At 30.9% G+C, this 22,928-nt stretch overlaps 1 protein-coding gene and 2 pseudogenes across 1 annotated transcript; 1 reads left to right on the top strand and 2 right to left on the bottom strand.

Moving 5' to 3' along the window:
• Nucleotides 1–10,027: 10,027 nt before the first annotated feature.
• On the bottom strand, nucleotides 10,028–10,744 carry LOC114731295 (rust resistance kinase Lr10-like; annotated as a pseudogene).
• Nucleotides 10,745–17,585: 6,841 nt separating this feature from the next.
• LOC114731296 (uncharacterized) lies at nucleotides 17,586–17,948 on the bottom strand. Its single transcript, XM_028918436.1, has one exon. It carries the CDS (start codon nucleotides 17,946–17,948, stop codon nucleotides 17,586–17,588), a length of 363 nt encoding a protein of 120 aa, XP_028774269.1.
• A 1,644-nt stretch (nucleotides 17,949–19,592) lies between these two features.
• On the top strand, nucleotides 19,593–22,081 carry LOC114731297 (rust resistance kinase Lr10-like; annotated as a pseudogene).
• The last annotated feature ends 847 nt before the right edge of the window (nucleotides 22,082–22,928 follow it).

The following is a 22,928-nucleotide window of genomic DNA, read 5'->3' on the forward strand; positions in this document are numbered from 1 at the left end:
CACATCATGGAGAGAAGTCTATTAACTCTCTGATTGTGTAGTGTTTGTCACGCAGTCCATTGAATTGGCTCATTCTATGGAGCAAAGCCAAAATGAGAAATGGAAAAGTGAATTAATTATCACATCATGAAAAAAAAATTTATGCCCAAGTCTTATTTCGAAAATATTCCTAGCTCCAATAACTTAATTTTGATGTTGACTCACACAATACCCATTTTACACGCTCTCAACCAGAGGAACTGTGATTACGGGAGAGATTCATGATAATTAACTTTATATTGCAAAGTAATTTATTTATGAGTAAAATTCTCTTAAAAAGATAATTGTTATTTGGGACAAAATCTAAAATGCTAAACTATTTTAAAACAATTTCTCTTAGCATTTATAAAATAGCTAACTATAAAGTACACTGCCTCCAATCATTAATAAAAGAGCTAGTTGACATATTTAAGTAAATTAAAAAAACTAATTAAGTTAGTTATATGAAATAAATAGGTGTTGTCTTTCCTAAAATATCCTTACTGATCAAATATATTGGTTAGACTATTATTATTATAAAGACTATCTTTAAAAAATATATATATACAAATATGAAGATATTATCACATCATGGAGAGAAGTCTATTAACTCCCAAGTTGTGTGGTGTTTGTCACACTGTCCATTTACTTGGCCCATTCTATGGAGCAAAGCCAAAATGAGAAATGGAAAAGAAAATTAATTATCACATCGGGGAGAAAAGTCTATGCCAAAGTCTTATTCCAAAAATATCTCTAGCTCCAATAACTTAATTTTAACGTTGACTCACACAAGACCCATTGTACACGGTCTAAACCATAGGAACTGTGACTAGGACAGGGATTCGTGACAATTAACTTTATATTGCAAAGTAAACTATTTATGTGTATTTCGGTTAGAAAAAAACTATTTATGTGTAAAATTCTCTTAAAAAATAATTGTGATCTGGGAAAAAATCTAAAATGTTAAACTATTTTAAAACAATTTCTCTTAGTATTTATAAAATAGCTAACTATAAAGTATATTGCTTCCGATCTTTCATATAAGAGCTAATTGACTATTTTGAGTAGATTAAGTTAATTATGTGGAATAAATAAGTGCTGTCTTTTTTAAAATATCTTTACTAATCAAATATATTAGTTAGAACTACTATTATTATAAAGACTATCTTAAAAAAAAATACAACGATGAAGATATTATCACATCATGGAGAGAAACCTATTAACTCCCAAGTTGTGTAGTGTATGTCACACTGTCTATTGACTTGGTCCACTCTATGGAGCAAAGCCAAAATGAGAAATGAAAAAGTGAATTAATTATCATATGATGGAGAAAAGTCTATGCCTAAGTTTTATTCCAAAAATGTCCCTTTCTCCAATAATTTAATTTTGACGTTGACTCATACAAGACCCATTTTACACGCCCTCAACCATAGGAACAATGATTAGGGGAGAGATTCACGATAAATAACTTCAAGTTGCAAAGTAATTTATTTATGTGAAAAATTCTCTTAAAAAAATAATTGTTATTTGGGACAAAATCTAAAATGTTAAACTATTTTAAAACAATTTCTCTCAGTATTTATAAAATGGCTAACTATAAAGTATACTGTCTCCAATCTTTAATATAAGAGCTAATTGATTAATTTGAGTAGGAAAAAAACTAGTTAAGTTAGTTATCTGAAATAAATATGTATTGTCTTTCCTAAAATATCATTGCTAATCAAATATATTGGTTAGACCTGTTATTATTATAAGGACTATCTTAAAAAAAATTGAATGAATATAGAAAGATGAAGATATCATCACATTTATGGAGAGAAGTCTATTAACTCCCAAGTTGTGTGCTTTTTGTCACATTGTCCATTGACTTGGTCTACTCAATGGAGCAAAGCCAAAATGAGAAATGAAAAAGTTAATTAATTATCACATCATGGAGAGAAGCCAATGCCTAAGTCTCATTCCAAAAATGTCCCTATCTCCGATAACTTAATTTTGATGTTGACTCATACAAGGCCCATTTTACACGCTCTCAACCATAAGAACTGTGATTAGGGGAGAGATTCATGATAATTAACTTCATATTGCAAATTAATTTATTTATGTGTAAAATTCTCTTAAAAAGTAATTGTGATTTGGGACAAAATCTAAAATGTTAAACTATTTTAAAACAATTTCTCTTAGCATTTATAAAACGGCTAACTATAAAATACACGGTCTCCAATCATTAATACAAAAGCTAGTTAATTAATTTGAGTAGATTAAAAAAATTAATTAAGTTAGTTATCTAAAATAAATAAATATTATCTTTTCTAAAATATTCTTACTAATCAAATATATTGGGTAGAACTACTATTATTATTAATACTATCTTCACCAAAAAAAAATAAATACACAAAGATAAAGATATCATCACATCATGGAGAGAAGCCTATTAACTCCCAAGTTGTGTGGTGTTTGTCACACTGCCCATTCACTTGGTCCGCTCCATGGAGCAAAGCCAAAATAAGAAATGGAAAAGTGAATCAATTATCACATCATGGAGAAAAGTCTATGCCTAAGTCTTATTCCCAAAAAGTCCCTAACCCCAATAATTTAATTTTGACGTTGACTCATACAAAACCCATTTTACACGCCCTCAACCATAGGAACAATGATTAGCGGAGAGATTCATGATAATTAACTTCAAGTTGCAAAGTAATTTATTTATGTGAAAAATTCTCTTAAAAAAATAATTGTGATTTGGGACAAAATCTAAAATGTTAAACTATTTTAAAACAGTTTCTCTTAATATTTATAAAATAGCTAACTATAAACTATACTGCTTCCGATCTTTAATATAAAAGCTAGTTGACTAATTTGAGTAGATTAAGAAAACTAGTTAAGGTAATTATATAAAATAAATAGGTGTTGTCTTTCCTAAAATATTCTTACTCATCAAACATATTGGTTAGAACTACTATTATTATTAAAACTATCTTCACCAAAAAAAATAAATATACAAAGATGAAGATATCATCACATCACGGAGAGAAGCCTATTAACTCCCAAGTTGTGTGTTGTTTGTCAAACTGTCCATTCACCTGGTCTACTCTATGGAGCACAGCCAAAATGAGAAATGGAAAAGTGAATTAATTATCACATCGCGGAGAAAAGTCTATGCCTAAGTCTTATTCCAAAAATGTCCCTATCTCCAATAATTTAATTTTGATGTTCGCTCATACAAGACCCAACCATAGGAACTGTGATTACGGGAGAGATTTATGATAATTAACTTCATATTGCAAAGTAATTTTGGAGAGAAGCCTATTAACTCCCAAGTTGTGTGGTGTTTGTCAAACTGTCCATTCACTTGGTCCACTCTATGGAGCAAAGCCAAAATGAGACATGGAAAAGTGAATTAATTATCATATCGTGGAGAAAAGTCTATGCCTAAGTCTTATTCCAAAAATGTCCCTATCTCCAATAATTTAATTTTGATGTTCACTCATACAAGAGCTATTTTACATGCTCTTAACCATAGGAATTGTGATTACGGGAGAGATTTATGATAATTAACTTCATATTGCAAAGTAATTTATTTATGTGAAAAATTCTCTTAAAAAATAATTGTGATTTGGGGCAAAATATAAAATGTTAAACTATTTTAAAACAGTTTCTCTTAGTATTTATAAAATGGCTAATTATAAAGTATACTGCCTGTCATCTTTAATATAAGAGCTATTTGACTAATTTGAGTAGATTAAAAAAAAACTAGTTAAGTTAGTTATCTGACATAAATATGTGTTGTCTTTTCTAAAATATCCTTACTAATCAAATATATCGGTCAGAACTACTATTATTATAAAGACTATCTTAAAAAAATTAAATAAATATAGAAAGATGAAGATATCATCACATCCTGGAAAAAAGTCAATTAACTCCCAAGTTGTGTGGTGTTTGTCACACTGTCCATTTACTTGGTCCACTCTATGGAGCAAAGCCAAAATGAGAAATGAAAAGGTTAATTAATTATCACATCATGAAGAAAAGCCTATGCCCAAGTCTTATTCCAAAAATATCCCTATCTCCAATAATTTAATTTTGATGTTCACTCATACAAGAGCCATTTTACATGCTCTCAACCATAAAAATTGTGATTAGGGGAGAGATTTATGATAATTAACTTCATATTGCAAAGTAATTTATTTATGTGAAAAATTCTCTTAAAAAATAATTGTGATTTGGGGCAAAATATAAAATGTTAAACTATTTTAAAACAGTTTCTCTTAGTATTTATAAAATGGCTAATTATAAAGTATACTGCCTGCCATCTTTAATATAAAAGCTATTTGACTAATTTGAGTAGATTAAAAAAAAAACTAGTTAAGTTAGTTATCTGACATAAATATGTGTTGTCTTTTTTAAAATATCCTTACTAATCAAATATATTGGTTAGAATTTAGAACTACTATTATTATAAGACTATCTTAAAAAAATTAATAAATATAGAAAGATGAAGATATCATGACATCATGGAGAGAAGTCTATTAACTCCCAAGTTGTACTGTTCATGACCTGGTCCACTCTGTGGAGCAAAGTCAAAATGAGAAATGGAAAAGTTAATTAATTATCACATCATGGAGAAAAGTCCATGCTCAAGTCTTATTCCAAAAATGTCCCTATCTCTAATAATTTAATTTTGACGTTCACTCATATGAGACTCATTTTACACGCTCTCAGCCATAGGAACTGTGATTAGGGGAGAGATTCATGATAATTAACTTCATATTGTAAAGTAATTTATTCATGTGTAAAATTCTCTTGAAATATAATTGTGATTTGGGGCAAAATCTAGAATGTTAAACTATTTTAAAACAATTTCTCTTAGTAATTGTAAAATGGCTAACAATAAAGTATACTACTTCCGATCTCTAATATAAGAGCTAGTTAACTAATTTGAGTAGATTAAAAAAACTAGCTAATTTAATTATCTGAAATAAATATTTGTTATCTTTCCTAAAATATCCTTACTAATTAAACATATTGGTTAGAACTGCTATTATTATCAGGACTGTCTTAAAAAATTGAATAAATATAGAAAGATGAAGATATGATCACATTATGGAGAGAAGTCTATTAACTCCCAAGTTGTGTGGTGTTCTTCACACTGTCTATTGACTTGGTCCACTTTGTGGAGCGAAGCCAAAATGAGAAATGGAAAAGTTAATTAATTATCACATCATGGAGAAAAGTCCATGCGTAAGTCTTATTCCAAAAATGTCGCTATCTCCAATAATTTAATTTTGACGTTCACTCATGCAAGACCCATTTTACACGCTCTCAACCATAAGAACTGTGATTACGGGAGAGATTCATGATAGTTAACTTCATATTGCAAAGTAATTTATTTATGTGTAAAATTCTCTTGAAAAATAATTTTGATTTGGGACAGAATCTAGAATGTTAAACTATTTTAAACCAATTTCTCTTAGTATTTATAAAATTGCTAACTATAAAGTATACTGAATGTGATCTTTAATATAAAAGCTGGTTGATTAATTTAAGTTAGTTGAGTTAGTTATCTGACATAAATATGTGTTGTCTTTCTTAAAATATCTTCATTAATTAAATATATTGGTTAAAACTGCAATTATTGTAAGAACTATTTTTAAAAAATTAAATAAATATAGAAAGATGAAGATATCATCACATCGTCAAGAGAAGTCTATTAACTCCCAAGTTGTGTGGTGTTTGTCGCACTGTCCATTTACTTGGTCCACTCTATGGTGCAAAGCTAAAATGAGAAATGAAAAAGTGAATTAATTATGACATCATGGAGAAAAGTTTATGCCAGAGTCTTATTCCAAAAATATCCCTAGCTCTAATAACTTAATTTTGACGTTGACTCACACAAGACCCATTTTACACGCTCACAACTATAGGAATTGTGACTAGGGCAGAGATTCATGACAATTAACTTTATATTGCAAAGTAAACTATTTGTGTGTAAAATTCTCTTTAAAAATAATTGTGATTTGGGGCAAGTCTAAAATGCTAAGCTATTTCAAAACAATTTCTCTTAATATTTATAAAATAGCTAACTATAAATTTTACTGCATCTGATCTCTAATATAAGAGTTAGTTGATTAATTTGAATATATTAAAAAAACTAATTAAGTTAGTTATGTGAAATAAATAAGTGTTGTCTTTTCTAAAATATCCTTACTAATCAAATGTATTAGTTAGAACTACTATTATTATAAGAACTATCTTACAAAAATAAATAAATATTGAAAGATGAAGATATGATCACATTATGGAGAGAAGTCTATTAACTTCCAAGTTATGTGGTGTTTGTCACACTGTCCATTCACTTGGTCCACTCTATGGAGCAAAACCAAAATGAGAAATGAAAAAGTGAATTAATTATCACATCATGAAGAGAAAAGTCTATGCCTAAGTCTTATTCCAAAAATGTCCCTATCTCCAATAATTTAATTTTGACGTTCACTCATACAAGACCCATTTTACACGCTGTCAACCATAAGAACTATGATTAGGGGAGAGACTCATGATAATTAACTTCATATTGCGAAGTAATTTATTTATGTGTAAAATTCTCTTAAAAAATAATTGTGATTTGGGACAAAATCTAAAATGTTGAACTATTTTATAACAATTTCTTTTAATATTTATAAAATGGCTAACTATAAATTATACTGCCTCTGATCCTAAATATAAGAATTAGTTAACTAATTTGAGTAGATTAAGAAAACTAGTTATGTTAGTTATTTGAAATAAATAAGTGTTGTCTTTCTTAAAATATTCTTACTAATCAAATATATTGGTTAGAACTACTATTGTTATATAGACTATCTTAAAGATGGTTGCTTGCTAGATTTTATTCAAATGGCACATCACCTCTAGTCAACTAAAACTAACGGCAAATGTAAGGTTAACAAACAGAAGGATTAACGCTAATTATAAAACAAAAAATACGGATCAAATAAAAAGAAAAAAAAACTATAGGGACTTAAATCAAAATTAAGTAAAACTATAAGGACTTGTAAATTAATTTTTTCAAAAAAATAAATATACAAAGATGAAGATAGCATCACATCATGGAGAGATGTCTATTAACTCCCAAGTTGTGTGGTGTTTGTCACACTGTCCATTGACTTGACCTATTCTATGGAGCAAAGCCAAAATGAGAAATGGAAAAGTAAATTAATTATCACATCATGAAAAAAATTCTATGCCTAAGTCTTGTTCCAAAAATATCCCTAGCTCCAATAACTTAATTTTGACGATGAGCCACACAAGACCCATTTTACACTTTGTCAACCGTAAGGGCTGTGATCAAGGGAGAGATTCATGATAATTAACTTTATATTGCTAAGGAAATTATTTATGTGTTAAATTCTCTTAAAAAAATAATTGTGATTTGGGACGTATCTAAAATGTTAAACTATTTTAAAACAATTTCTCTTAATATTTATAAAATGGCTAACTATAAATTATGCTGCCCCAGGTCCTTAATATAATAGCTAGTTAGCTAATTTGAGTAGATTAAGAAAATTAGTTAAGTTAGTTATTTAAAATAACTAGGTGTTGTCTTTTCTAAAATATCCTTGCTAATCAAATATATTGGTTATAACTATGATTATTATAGAGACCATCTTAAAAAAAAGTTAAATAAGTATGAGAGATAAAGTGAATTAAGATCTTATATTTAAGATTGAAATAAAAATAAAATAAATTTTCATATTAACGATATGAGATAGCACTTTAGGGGCTTACGCACGAGGTGTCTACTAGGTCCTCTCAACCCACGAGGCCGAAACCGGTGGGAGTGTTCAAAGTCAAAGACTATCAAGTGAGAAGTGAGTCCAAAACATAGCGGACTTACATTGAAAGACGAAACACATTGATTCTCCTTGGAGGAGTCCAGGGCATGATATCTATATATATACTGGCCCAGGTCTATCATTAATATTATATACGAAATCCAACGTGGGTATATATTACCAATACAATTCCATTTCTGCTGATCATAGGAGTTAAGTCTAGTAGAGAGAATTAATCCCTCACAATATGAGCACATCATGATTTAAATTCTCATAAGAAGATATGCTCATATTTAATGTCCAACAATGCTTGAAATAAAATTGCCTCCAATAGAATGATGTCTTGTCATCTAACATTTTGTTAGAAGCTTCAAGGGCATATATTATTGCAATTCTACTTGACATCTATTATTAATAATAAATGGCATCAATTTATTTAAGCTTAAAGTACAAGAGACCCTGACATTTTCTAGAATAAGTCTTAAAGATACAAATTAAACATTTCATTAAATTTTGGACATTGTTATACAAATAGAATGGGGGAGAAAAATCTCAAAATATCATTATTTGAAGGGAGAATTACAATTAAGTTCTATGAAAGAAAAAAAATTACAAAAAAAGTCTCAAAAATTGTCATTCTCCATTATAGGACTTGTTATTATAGGCTGTTCAGGTTATTATTAGGACTTTTTAGTAATTATTTCTTTTCTATGAGACTTGATTGTAATTCTCCTTTCAAAATATAATATGCAAGTTAAGACCAAAATCAGACTTTACAGGTTAAAAATTTAAAAACCCAAAAAAGAAAAAAAAACGCTGGGCAGCAATCAAGTGAGCTTTTTAATATAAAACTTGTAGAACTTGAGACTTCTGACTCTAAATCTTCACATTAACATCATCTCTAGCGAAGCCCGAATTGATGCGAGGTTTTCATTTGGTGCTTATCACAATAATAAGTACCATGTGCTTATTATTATAATGTAATTTAGACGGTTTATAATTTGATATGAATAGTTCAAATTTAAAATTTTTAATATGTAATTTTTTATGTTAGTTATGAAATTGTTTTTATTTTAAATTTTTTATTTACTAAAATAAAAAATTAATTAAAATATATAAAAATTTAATTTTAATCTAGAACATCGAAAATCGATCTAGATAGTCTAAATAATGATCAACACTCATGTGGACTGTGCTCTGCCCCCAAATTCACAAATGAAACTGATAATTTTATATGAACTATTAAACTAAAGTGTTAATAATTTGTTAATATAAAAATTATATCTTAATAAAAGTACATATTATTTTTTGCTAAAAAAAATAAAAGCACATATTATTTGACAATGTTCTCATTTAAAACTTGTTTTAGAGGATAATAACATGTGATTTAGATCTTTTCTGTAAGAACACATTCTCTTGAAGAATACATCCTCAGTAGTTCAAATAAGTTAACTGAAAGGGTCAGAAGAGAAACAGACCATATTGACGTCATAAATTAAGGAACTTGATAAAGAGATATGCGATTTCAACACTTGTTCTTTGCCAGACAAGACACCTTAAAGGACATATATATCTGATTTTACTGATAAATGATACAGTCTCCAATTCTTAATATAAAATTTTGTTTAACTTTTATTTTGGTTGTAAATATAAGATCCTAATCCAATTTGTCTCTTATATTTATTTATTTTTTAAAGATATTCCTTTTAATAATAGTAGTTCTAAGTTATACATTTGATTAGCAATGATATTTTAAGAAAGATAACACATATTTATCACAAATAACTAACTTAACTTATTTTCTTAATCTATTCAAATCAATCAATTAGTTTTTATATTTAGGATCGGAAGTAGTATGTTGTACCAATTCTTCGGAAAACATACCATAAAAAGACAAGCGCTTCTTTCCATAATTTATCCCACATATCAAATAAAAATGAAAGTCTAATATCAACTTCTCATGCTAATAAAGCAACAAACCCCCCCCCCTCCAAAAAAAAACTTCTTATTCACATTTGCGGTCTCTGATACAAAGGCAAAGATACTTGTTGGAAGCATCACTTGTCTCAACAAAGATTAATATATATTAGGATCAGTAGATCGCTGGTATCCAACATAAATTTACTACGCTATATATATATATATATGTATATCTCTCTCTCATATCCTAATTAAACATGGTTCTAAGCGTAGACAGACTTGTTGAACCTGAAAGATTTTGTTGGTAAATTTAGTTCATATTGATGACACTTCTGAGGCAATTTTGAGTCTTTCTCGTCTCCCTCTGGCATCTCTACAATTTCGTCCATTGAGGAACATTCTTCAGGCTCAGATGATGTGATCATTGAACTTGAATTATTATCATCATCATCAACTGCAGGCAAATCTTGCGGATAAAAATAAGGCTTTTGAGGCAATTCTAAGTCTTGCTCTTCTCCTTCAAGCATCTCCACAACTTTGTTCATTGAAGGACGATCACTAGGCTTGGTTTGAATGCACCACAACCCAATGATCATCATTTTCCTTGCCACTTTCATTTCTTCTTCTGTTGCATTTTCTATGTTGATTTCATTTCCTTCGTTTAGTTGATCATATACCTAGAAGGGAAAGCAAGATTGGCTTAAATGTTCAACCAGCACATTCAAATTCTTCCTTCTCCCAACAATATCCATCAATAGCTTTCGAAAACTATAGACATCGGCTTTATAAGAAACTCCACCCACATTCCTATAGAATAGTTCAGGAGCTATGTATCCTATAGTCACTCTTGCTGTTGTTAGAGATACGACACCATAATATGTAGGATAGGGTCTGGCAAGGCCAAAATCAGAAATTTTTGGCATGAACTAGTCATTGAGAAGAATGTTGTGTGGCTTCATATCAAAATGCAAAATTTGCATGTTGCATCCTTTATGAAGATAGTTAATACCACGAGCTACTCCAAGAGAAATGGCATACAATTGATGAAGATTCAAGGATTGTTCATTGTCATTAGGCTTAGAGAATGTGTATTTGTCAAGTGACCCATGTAACACCTCATTTAATTATATTCACATACACGATAAAACACTTTATTTAAAAGTCCATACGTATTTCTAATACTCCAAACATGTCATAATTTCAAAGTATTTTCCTGACATAACAAAATAAACGATCGAAGTCTTATAGTCATGGCAAATAAAAATATAATATAGCATGTGCTTAAGGAGCACAGAAGCCGTTATGGCTCACTCCATCGGTGCCTTCCTTTGATTCCTACTAGATCATTCGCCTGAAAATGTTAATATAAGGAATGAGATCAAACATCTCAATAACTACTAAAATTCTAATCTATACAAGCAAACCATATATAATATACAAAAATTTGTTTATATGTGTGTGAGTATATATTTTGTGTATGAAAATCAAGGATGTATACATTCAACTTAATTTCATTTTCAATTTAACAATATACCAACATTATTTTTCAATATATCCAAAATAATGTAATATGCAGCCTCCCTTATATCACCGTCTACCCTTATACTGCTGACTAGAGCCATAGGTGTAACATACTTTTCAAAATGTGAGAGAGAGAGAGAGAGAGACAACTTTCTACCGAATTTGGTGGAAAGTTGTGGCATTTGACTTTGAAAGTAGAAGTTGGGAGAGGGTAGTAAATTAGAAGAATAAAAAAAATGGAAAGAAGGGTGGTGTAAGGTTGAAAAAGGAGAAGGAGCATTAAATGGAGAGAAGAAAAAGAAAAGAAGGAACAGACAAAGGAAGAATGTTGGGAAAGAGTAGCAAATGAAGGTGAAAAATTGGCAATAGTATTAATTGAAGAAGTGAAAAGGGAGGACGCAGGTTGGGAAAAAAAAATTATAGGGGACAATATAGGTTGAAGAAAATAGGAAGGGGTGGTGGAAAGAATTAAATGTGTGGGGTATTATATACGCTTATCCCGGTTATCTTTTTTCAAGCCAGACAAAGAGAGCACGGAAGAGGAAGAGAGGTGAGAGAAGAGAAGGAGGGAGTGATAAGAGCTGCAATACGTGATCTGAAAGTTAGGACAAGCTTTGGGGATCATTTAGATACACAAAGATACTTCTTTTTATCAAATTTTCATTATACATATTTTTACTTAGAGATTTATATTATTAGTTTTATTATCATATTTAGAGAAAATTTTACCATTTGGATATGAAGTAAATATAGAGTTTTGACAACATATGATTGTAGAAATTTAAAGATACATTGTTAAAGAATTTTAATCGGTTTATATTTGTTCAATGACTGTTTTGAGAATTTTAGATTAAGATTTCAGTTGAAAAATTTGTTATTTAGACTTACAATATATTTTTACTGATTAAATTTAAGTTAAATAATTTATTTGAGTTATTTTATGTATTATTGAGATTTTAATCGGTTTGAATGTTAAATAGGTTAAAGATATATTTTTGAAAAAAATTTTTAAGGCTTGAAAAGTTGTAAATTGAGAATTTTATGAAATTAAATAAAGTTGCAGTTTGTTTATAATTCAAAGAAGTTGTTTGGTTTAAGAAAAGGTTTTAAATGAGATTATAATAAATAATCAAGAATTTTAGTACAAAATATTTATATGTTGGGTAATAAAGATATATTTAATTAAGTTATTAAATTTAAATAGTCTTATATGAAAATTTTATTGTCAAAATAATATCATATTTACTATAAATAGCAAAATTTGGGAGAGTTAATATATATTTATGTAATTTTAGTTTAGAGGATAGTCTTAGAATTTTAGAGTAGTTTTGAGGTTATATTAATAAATACTTATGTACAATTTTGTATATTCTTGAGAATTTTAGAGTAATCTTTGTGTGAATATTTGTAAGTTAAAGAGTACCAGGTAACTCTGAAAATTCTTTTTTGTACATGTGAATTGTGTATGATTGTATTGTTAATTTACTAATTTTTATATCATACTAAAATATAATATTATGATTTTTCAAATAAATGTTTTGATATATTATTTGATTTTGTTAAGATTTATTACTATTAATTATTATCAATATTTAAATATATTGATGGCTATGGAATTGTCATGAGTTGCTATTAAATGGTATATAAATTTTATTGCTATCTTATTTTTAATATATTTGAAGACGTATTTGTGATGTGACATTATTGGCATCTGACATGCATTGTGGGCTAGGGATAGAAGGAGATTGCATGAATATAAAATTATCACGTGGTATGTCATCATTTGGTGCACAGTAGATGACACTTGTCAGGGCCCCTTTTTTCCATGTTTTCCTTTGGCCGAGAATTCAATGGAGCTGTGGGACATGTGAAACCTCCTTATTTTATTTGCAAAGGAGGGGAGCCATAGTCCGAGCTTGAGCTCTATATCTTTAGCTGGATATATCTCTAGTATCGGTGAGCTTGGAATAATTCAGTAAAATGGATTAGTTCCTATCAGACTATGTGTAGCCTATGACTCTAGTCAGCGGTATATAAGGTAGACGATGATATAAGGGAGGCAGCATATATGCATTATTTTTGGATATATTAGAAAAATAATATTGGTATATTGTTAAAAAAAAAATTGAGTTGAATGTATCAATCCGTAGTTTTCATATATATATAATATCACACACCAGACACATACAACGGATTTTTTTTTATTATCATATATAATTGCTTGTATAGGTTAGAATTCAGTAGTTATTGAGACGTTTGATCTCATCCCCTATCTTAACAATTTTCAGGCAAAGGATCTAGTAGGAATCAAGGGAAGGCACTAATAGAGTGAGCAATGAAGGCTTCTGTGCTCTTCGGACACTGCTATGTTATATTTTAATTCTCATGATTATAAAACTTTAATAGTATTTTGTTGTTATGTCAGAAATATTTTGAAATTATGAATGTTTGGAGTGTTAGTAACGTATGGATTTTATATGAAATATTTTATCAGGTATATGGATATAATTATATAAGGTGTTACAATAGGCACTATACGTATAGTCTAATAGGATTATTAATCCATTTTACTAATTATTCAAGCTTACCACCACTAGAGATTTATTTGGCTTAAGATATAAAGCTCAAGTTCGGACTATGACTCCCCTCCTTTGCAGATAGGGAGGTATCATATGTCCCACAACTCTAAAAATTCCAAGCCAAAGGAAAATATGGAAGAAGAAGCCCTGACAAGTGCCATCTACTGTGGCACTGAGTGATAGCATATCACGCGGTAATTTATATCCATACAAATCTTTTCTATCCTTAGCTCAACAATGTATATGCCATATGCAAATAATATTACATCATAAATATATCCAAATATATTACTAAAAATAAGATAGCAATAAATTTATGTATCATTTAACATCAACTCATAATAATTTCAGACCTATCAATATATTTAAATATTGATCATAATAGCAATAAATCTTAACAAAATCAAATAACATATCAAACATGTATTTGAAAAATCATAATATTATATTTCAGTATGATATAAAAATTAGTAAATCCACAATATAATCATACACAATTCACATGTACATGAAAGAATTTTTAGAATTACCTGGTACTCTTTAACTTATAAATTATAAATATTCACACAAAGATTATTCTAAATTCTTAAGAGTCTACAAAATTGCACATAAAGGTTTATTAATATAAAACTTAAAACTATTCCAAAACCCTTAAAATTTTAAGACTACTCTCTAAACTAAAATTACATAAACTCCCAGATCTAGCTATTTATAATAGCTATAATGTTATTTTGAAAATATAATTTACATATATAAGACTATTTAAATTTAGAACTTAATATATAATGTATTATATTTCTTAAAATATAAACATTTTATATTAAAATCTCAATTATTTATTATAGTTTCATTAAAAATTTTCCTCCAACCAAACAATTTTTTTGAATTATAAATAAATTGTAACTTATCTAATTTCATAAAATCTTAATTTATAATTTTTCAAGCCTTCAAAAATTATTTCAAAATATATTTTTAACCTATTCAATATTCAAACTAATTAAAATCTCAATAATATATTTAATAATCCAAATAAATTATTTAATTTAAATTTAATCAGCAAAAACATTCTATATCTTTGAATAACAAATTTTTCAGCTAAAATCTTAATTTAAAATTCTCAAAACAATCATTGAACAAATATAAACTGATTAAAATTTTTTATTAATGTATCTTTAAATTTTTACGGTCATATATTATCAAAACTCCACATTTACTCCATACTCAAATGGTAAAATTTTCTCTCAATATTATAATGATACTAATAATAAAAACTATAAATATAAGAAAATATTCATAAAAAAAATTTGACAAAAAAAAATAGTTTTGTGTACCTAAATGATTCCCAAAACTTGTCACGTACTCTGCAATTCAACTCGCTTGCTCTCTTTTCCTCTCTGCCTCTCCTTTCTCTTCTCTACTTCTCACACAAAAGTGAAAGGAAGACAAAGGCCGCAGGTATTTAATATCATGACATTTAATTCTCTTCCTCAATTTATTATATCTACACCCATCCTATTTTTCTTCAACCGTCCCCTTTTTTTTTTTTCCAACCTGCGTCCGTCCTTTTTTCTTCGTCAATTAATATACTCCCAATTTTTCCACCTTCGTTTATTACTCCTCCCCAACATTCTTTCTTCATATGTTCCTTCCTTTCTTTTTCTTTCTTCTTCATTAATTACTCTTCCTTCATTTTTTCTCTCATTGACTACCCTCCCCCAAAATTCTTCTCCAAGTCAAATCCCCCCGGCTTTCCACCGAATTTGGTGGTGGAAAGCCATTTCTTTTTTTTTTTTTTACATATTAATAAAATATTACTAATTTTAGATATTTATATATTTTTTAAAAAGTATGTTAAACCCATTTTCATGAACTCATATACAAGAGCACGCTTTGATCCTTTCACACAAATAACCTATGAGTTGCACCACATTAACATGGTGGATTCTACCAAGTACAGCAACTTCGTTGATGAAATCCTGACATTGCCTTTGCCCTTATCCAACATCTTGATAGCCACTTCGAAGTTTTCCATTGAACACAGCGCCATAGCTTGCTTTCCCAAGTCTTACGTTAAACCCCTTGTGTCATTTTCTTGATTTCTTTATAGCAGTACTTTATAGCATGGTGCTGCTGTGGCTTTGCAGAAATTCTTCAATGTTGACATGCACTGCCAGATGTCTTCGTCGCCATTTATGGATCGACAGACCATGACAATTACGATCCCAAAAATTCCTCTACAAAGGCAAAGTATAACTGCTCACGAAAATTTGAAAGAGAAGAAACACAAAAAAAAAAAAAAATTCGAATGTGGGGGCTGGCCCTCTATCTCGAACTATAACACGTCACTTTTATTGTTTGGTTCAAGCCAAGAAAATACCTAAACAAAATGATGGCGGATAATATAAGGGGCTGCGAAGCAAAGAAAGAGAGGTGATGTCAATTTATATCTTGAGCAAATAGCTAGGGCCACATTGAATAGAAGGGAAATTGTAAATATAATTATTTAAATTTAGGATAACAAAATTTGACAAAATACAACTTGTTATATTTAAAGTGGCACAGTTCAAGATTTTCAATTAAAGCTATGAATGTCAAGAATCTTAAAAATTTAACATTTGCTTGAAGACAAATTTAGCCATAGAATTATTTTTACGACATACATAAAAACAAATTTTTAGGTCACAAAATCTTTTTTAAAAAAAAATTTGAACAGTAAAAAGTTCATCTGACACTCTATTTAAATATTTTATTTTGAAGAATGCTATTAGATGAATATATACTTTTACAAAATTAAAAAAATGTGTCGTGCTAAAAATGTTACAAGTTCCTTACCTCCTACCCGACGGTACGCAAATACGTAGCGAGCTACAAAGTCCTCTGATAATAAACAACTATGTTAGTAATAAATAATATGGGGGATTTCTCCTAATTTAAATAATTTGCATATAGGGTGAAATGTTTTACCAATGATGGACTTTATCAGTTCTTGATTAAGTTATTATGATGCAAACCCATTTTCAAAAGACTCGATCCCAACACTATCCAAAACTCAAATTGGCAAGTTCACTCTTGATTATACATGTAAAGGAATCAGATTAATGTTTACGTGGGCTTCGATTCTGAGTGACACTTATAGCAAATTCTTTTCAGCCTGGAAGGTATGAACAGGACAAGAGTGAAGACATGTGGATAAAGACAAATGACAGCGAGGGATGTGGATTAAGTTTGTAAAGCCTCTCTCTCTCTCTCTCTGTGCGTATGAAGATGATAGAGTCGGACGCATGAACATTTTAACAATGTCTATGACAGACTCATTTGAACCCAATTCCAGAACGGAGAATTTGCCTGATTTAAGTAAGGAAAATGCAAGAGTAATGAAGCTACAGCTAGAGTTTAAGGACTTGCCTACTAAACAGCGTAGATGCTTGATTTCGTTAAAGTTTGATATTCCTTTCCACCAAAAAATTTCAAAGCCATAAAGAAGCATATTGTGGGTGTCTGTGCAGGACAAGTCTGGTTGTTCTTCGGAGCAGGCGCAGGACGTCATGTATATCACTTCTATACCAAAATCATCGTCTAACCCCAAGTCACCGAGAGTTTTGCTGCCAACATTCACATGTGAATACAAAGAAGAAGAAGCTACAGAGCCATTTGAAGTTTTGAAGCAAGGGCTGTGTCCACCAACACGGGGGAATGCACTGGTTTCTGCACCTTACGAATATCATACTCTTGTCAGTTGATTCGATTCAAGTTCCACATAAACACCATCGAAAACGGATGGAATAATGGTGGGGCTATATGGATCGTCCCAATAGCTGAAGTTTAAGTCTGTTAAAGAATAGCCAGGCAAGGAAGGGTGATCCGACTCTACCACACGAGTATCCCTCACTCGGATCGTACTATTCTTATAATTAATGAACACAACATTATACCTCCCAGATTTCAAAAGCATTAATAATTGGTTCTGTTCGCAAGATAGCTCGTAAATGGGGACACCACGCCCCTTCTGAGAGTCTTCTAGCCGGAAAGCTCTCCTAACATTAACATCTCCTTCTGATGCCTTGCATGATTCGTAGGATCCCATTATCAGAAACAACGGCACCAGTAATTGTGCTGCTGAGCAACACATGCTTCTTACCTTCAAGCTTGGTCCCAATTATATATTTCATAGATCCAAAATTTGCCTGCAGGATTTCTCCTGGCGTACTTGCATAATTATATATTGAAGAGAGGACAAGAAACGATATAAACTAAAGATCCACAACCATATATTCCTTATCTTCAAGCAGTTGCAGACTCGGGTCCACTGTCAATGATTTATCTGAATCATGCAGGTACGTCGTGTGAGGAGATCAGGAACATTGGACGTTTAGTTGCATCAATTTTTAATTAGTTCCTATAACTCATGTTTCTTACCTTAGACTCAAGAGTAAGTAGCGATTACAATTCCGTAATGACGTTTAAAGCCCAGTCCTCAGTTACATATTTCATCCGATCAAAAATTTGCCTGAAGGAATGCTTCTGACGATGGCACGAGTTTGGCAGCTTCGCAGTACTACACACAAAGGGCTGTGCGCGGCATAATTATTGAAGATACTCAACCATTTATTTCTTATCATCATGACATTGGCATTTTTTCTGCCCGAATGGTCCTGATGCAAACACCTGAGCCCACTTCAATGATTTATCTGGATTGTGCAGGCATATCATGGGACGTAATCAGTGAAATTCGACCCTTATTCCTGGTACTTTGCACCAGTTTTTAATTTAGTCCCTATAACTTCAGAATTTGTAAAACGGTCCTCAGAATACAGCAAACAACTTCTAAAAAAGGTTAAATGTTACTTTGTGTGTTTGACATAAGGGATTTGGTGGCTCCATAAAAAATTTTTAAAATGCATAAGCCAGTTCGTCCATGTTCGCACCATCCGTCGTATCATTTCATTCATTTGAGTCTGGTTTTTGGTCTTTACTTCTCTATGCAAAAGGTTATTGACCGTGTGAAATACCTTTTGTACAAGTCTTCATTCGATGATATTGTTCCTTCAATGCCTTTGGATTCCATTAATAGATTTTACAAATTACACACACACGTGTTTAAGTCAAGAACACCACAGCTAAATTACAGAGTGTATAAGATAGAGAAGTTATGGCAACACTATAAGATAAATCTGAGAGAAGTATCCTCTCATTATTTAATTAATTTTTTTAATTCACGTTATAGAGAGTGTTAAGCAATGATATACATAATGATTGCATAAAAAAATGATCTAACTAATGAAAAAGAAAATGAGCAATGCCCCCAAGGCTCTGTTCTACTACTACGAAAACAGGGGCTTAAGTGAATGCCTGCGTAGTTAGAAACAGATCTACCATTTGACCAAAGTGATCGTGGTGGTGGGGACCTTGTCAGTATATTACTGTCTCATTTTCCCACATTGCCTTGCCAGGGACTTCTATATAAATTTTAGTTAACTTTAAGGAGTAAGAACGTGGTTAAATAGAATTAAAATTATGATTTTAAAAGTACTTTTATAGTATATGAAATAAACATATGTAACAGTTTATCTCGATCTATAAAAAAATATTTTGAAAAGTACTTTTAAGTTACCAAACACCCCTAAATTTGCTAAGTCTTAAGAAATTTTGAAACTACAAAGACTAAATTAAAAAAAACAAAAATCTAAATTAACTCATTTAGCTACTGGGAGAAAGCCAGAGGGGGGAGATGATGAGAACTTCAACAGTAAACTCCTTCTTCATCATTTACTTGTTGCTGATAGGTGGGTTCTCAGAATCTGTAGGAAGCCAAAGTAGCTATCCAGAACCTGAAGCAAAATGTGGAAAACTTGCTGTTCGATTTGCTTTCCGGATAACAGGACACCAACCTGAAGAGTGTGGTTATCCTGGGTTTGGTTTACAATGTTCCTCTACCAATTTTTCTGTTCTTGAGCTACCTCCTTCAATCAAACTCAATGTCAAACACATTGATTACACTTGCCAAACTGTTCAGCTCTATGATCCTCATGGCTGCCTCTCTCTACATCTCCCTAACCTCACTCTTCTTCCTCCTTCCCCTTTCCAACTCAAAGCCAGGTCGTTTCTTGAGGATGATGATGACAACTTCACTGTCTTCAATTGCTCGCAACCGAAAAGCTTCGAGGATGTGAAATTAATCTCAACTTGCCAGCGCAGATCTACCCATCACGTATATGCCATTTCATCAAGTACATACATCAGACGATTTTCATTTTTGTCTTGCACCAACGTATTTAACATTTCATCCGTCCCAGGAGAGATTTTTAGAGATGATTACAGTCTTCATCTGAATTGGTCTAATCCTATGCGTAAACATTGCGAATCAACGGGGAGAAGGTGCGGGTTCAAGAATAGCAGCATTAGTAATGAAACTGCATGCTTTGACACAGGTATGATCTAGTCTGCTTTCTGAACAAATTTAAATGGCAGACCATAACATGGATTCATTCATATAACTGTCGCTTCCAATGGATATACAAATTCACATGAACATGGAAAGCATCAAAATTCTTATTAAGATGAGTCATGGGGAGCGGGGTGTAAGCTACCCCTTGGTGATGCCCCCCACTTCCTTTTAATTTTGGGCTCTTCCCAAATTTTTGTTTGTTGTTCTTTTTATTATTAAATTCTATACAAAAGGAGTGATATTTGACATCTTATTTATAAAAAATGGTATAGTTTTCAAATTTTTACGATTTTTTTAAAGATGTAGAACTCTAAATTAAAAAGAAATTGAACCATTTTCTACAAATAAAATATCAAACTATGTAGAATTTAATGGTAAAAAAATAGCAAAAATTTTTTTTGGAAGAGCCCCAAAATTAAGGGGAAGCAGGGGCAGCATCTAAGTAGCAGCTGACACCCCTCTCTAAGTCATGTGGGCCTATGCTTTCTAAAAAATCTACTATATAGAGAAATATAATAATATATAAGTACTTGAGTGCATGTGCAAAGCTGACCAATATAATGTTAATTTATTTTGCAGGTTCATCAAACAAGTTTTTAACCGGAGGTTAGCTTTCAAATTGAGCTTGGAATTTTCCAATGGAAGTATAGTTTTTTCTATTAAATTTGAGTTTTTATATACACAGGAGTCATTGTGGGCTCATTTCTTCTAGTAGCAATTATTGTTGCAGTTCATTACATCATCGATTCTTACAAATCACAAAAAGAAAGCCGGGAAATACTTGACAAGTTTTTGAAAGATTGTAAAGCACTGGAGCCCGCCAAGTATTTTTATGCTGAAATTAAGAGAATTACCAATCAATTTAAAGAAAAGTTAGGAGAAGCATCTTTTGGTGCTGTGTTCAAAGGAAACATTTCATCCCAATTCCAAGTTGTAGTGAAAATTCTTTCTGATTCCGAAATAGGAAATGGTGAAGACTTCATCATGGAAGTTGGAACCATGGCCAAAATCCATCATGCCAACATTATTCGCTTAGTTGGCTTCTGTGCTGATGGCTTTAGAAGAGCATTTGTTTATGAGTACTTACCAAATGGTTCATTACAAAATTTCATAAATTCACTCAGTCAAAGGAAAAACTTTCCTAGTTGGAAAAAGTAACAAGAAATTGGTTTAGGCATAGCCAAAGGAATTGAGTATCTTCATGGTTGTGAGAGATGCATACTTCATTTTGACATAAAACCTCAAAATGTTTTATTAGATAATGATTTCACTCCAAAAATATCTGATTTTGGGCTAACCAAATTATGTTCTAAATCAAAGTATAGTGTCAATAACTAATGCCAAAGGTACTTTTGGCTATATGGCTCCCAAAGTATTCTCTTAAAACTTTGGACATGTGTCTCGCAAAACCAATGTTTATAGTTTTGGAATGCTTCTACTTGAAGTGATAGGGGGCAGAAGGATCACAAATGATGCAGAAGAAAATGCAGCCCACATCTACCATCCTGAATGGATCTAGAATATTTTAGAAGGAAGGGAAGATATAAGAATTCATATTGAGGAAGAAGAGGATGGGGCTGTGGTGCATCTAATGGCATGCTATGGATCGACCATCAATGCGGGTGGTGGTTCAAATGTTGGAAGGACAAGGAGACAAATTACCAATACCTCCTAATCCTTTTGACTCTGAAGGTCCTTCAACAAGTATAAAAGCCAGTGAGCCTGCTAGACGGGTGATGCAAAGTTTAGAAATAATCCATGAAGCAGAGTGAGAGTTAATAAATGTCAAATATTAATATTGGTTTTCCTTCTGATCAGTGAGCGTGGTTCTGTCATTGTTTAAGTTTGTAGTTTTAAGTCTTCAGTCACTCGAGTATATATAGAAAATGCAATATGTAAATATATGAAAGCCTTGCTAATTATTTATATGATCAATATTTATTTTCTTTTTGAGATGGAGATGCCAATAAGCTAGGAACTCTTTGGTATCGACTTGAGGACCTTGGATTGTGTTGCTTTTCTCTCTATCTCTCTCTCTAAGTTTTCTGGTGCATAATAATCTGAAAATTGGCATGTAGCAGTCAAATTACTAAGAGAGTCCTCAATTCTGGACTATTTTTTTTTCTCCAGTTAAGAATATGTAAAGTGCTATGAAGAATATATTACATCTGATCTGAATCCTGAGAAATGCAGACTAACTGTATCTATAGGCTGTACACTGTTTCATGATAGAGTGTAGCTTAGCATTGATACTTGGGAGAGACTCTTAGCGACATTTTATTTGCAAAACTAAGTAGAATAGACTTGAAGTGCATGTTAGGATATTTATATGAGTATTTATTACGTATTAGTTTAAATCTATTTAATATAGAATGGATGCTTCCAAACAATTTTGTATAATTCATTTAGGAATGCTTTAAAAAAGAACTTGGCCCATTGGCAATATTTTTTGATCGTTTCTGCTGCAAATAAAAATAGCAAGTGTTATCCAAAGAGACATAAATCCTGCCAATGCCAAATAACCGAGAACAACAAAATAATGGATTATGTAGAAAGCTTCATACCGTGAGTCATTAATGATCCGTGTTGCTAAGATCCTAATTCATTCTACAATGTCTA

Source organism: Neltuma alba, unplaced genomic scaffold, assembly GCF_004799145.2.
Source record: "Neltuma alba isolate B1F8T4 unplaced genomic scaffold, ASM479914v2 tig00012821_pilon, whole genome shotgun sequence".
Classification (NCBI taxonomy): Eukaryota; Viridiplantae; Streptophyta; class Magnoliopsida; order Fabales; family Fabaceae; genus Neltuma; species Neltuma alba.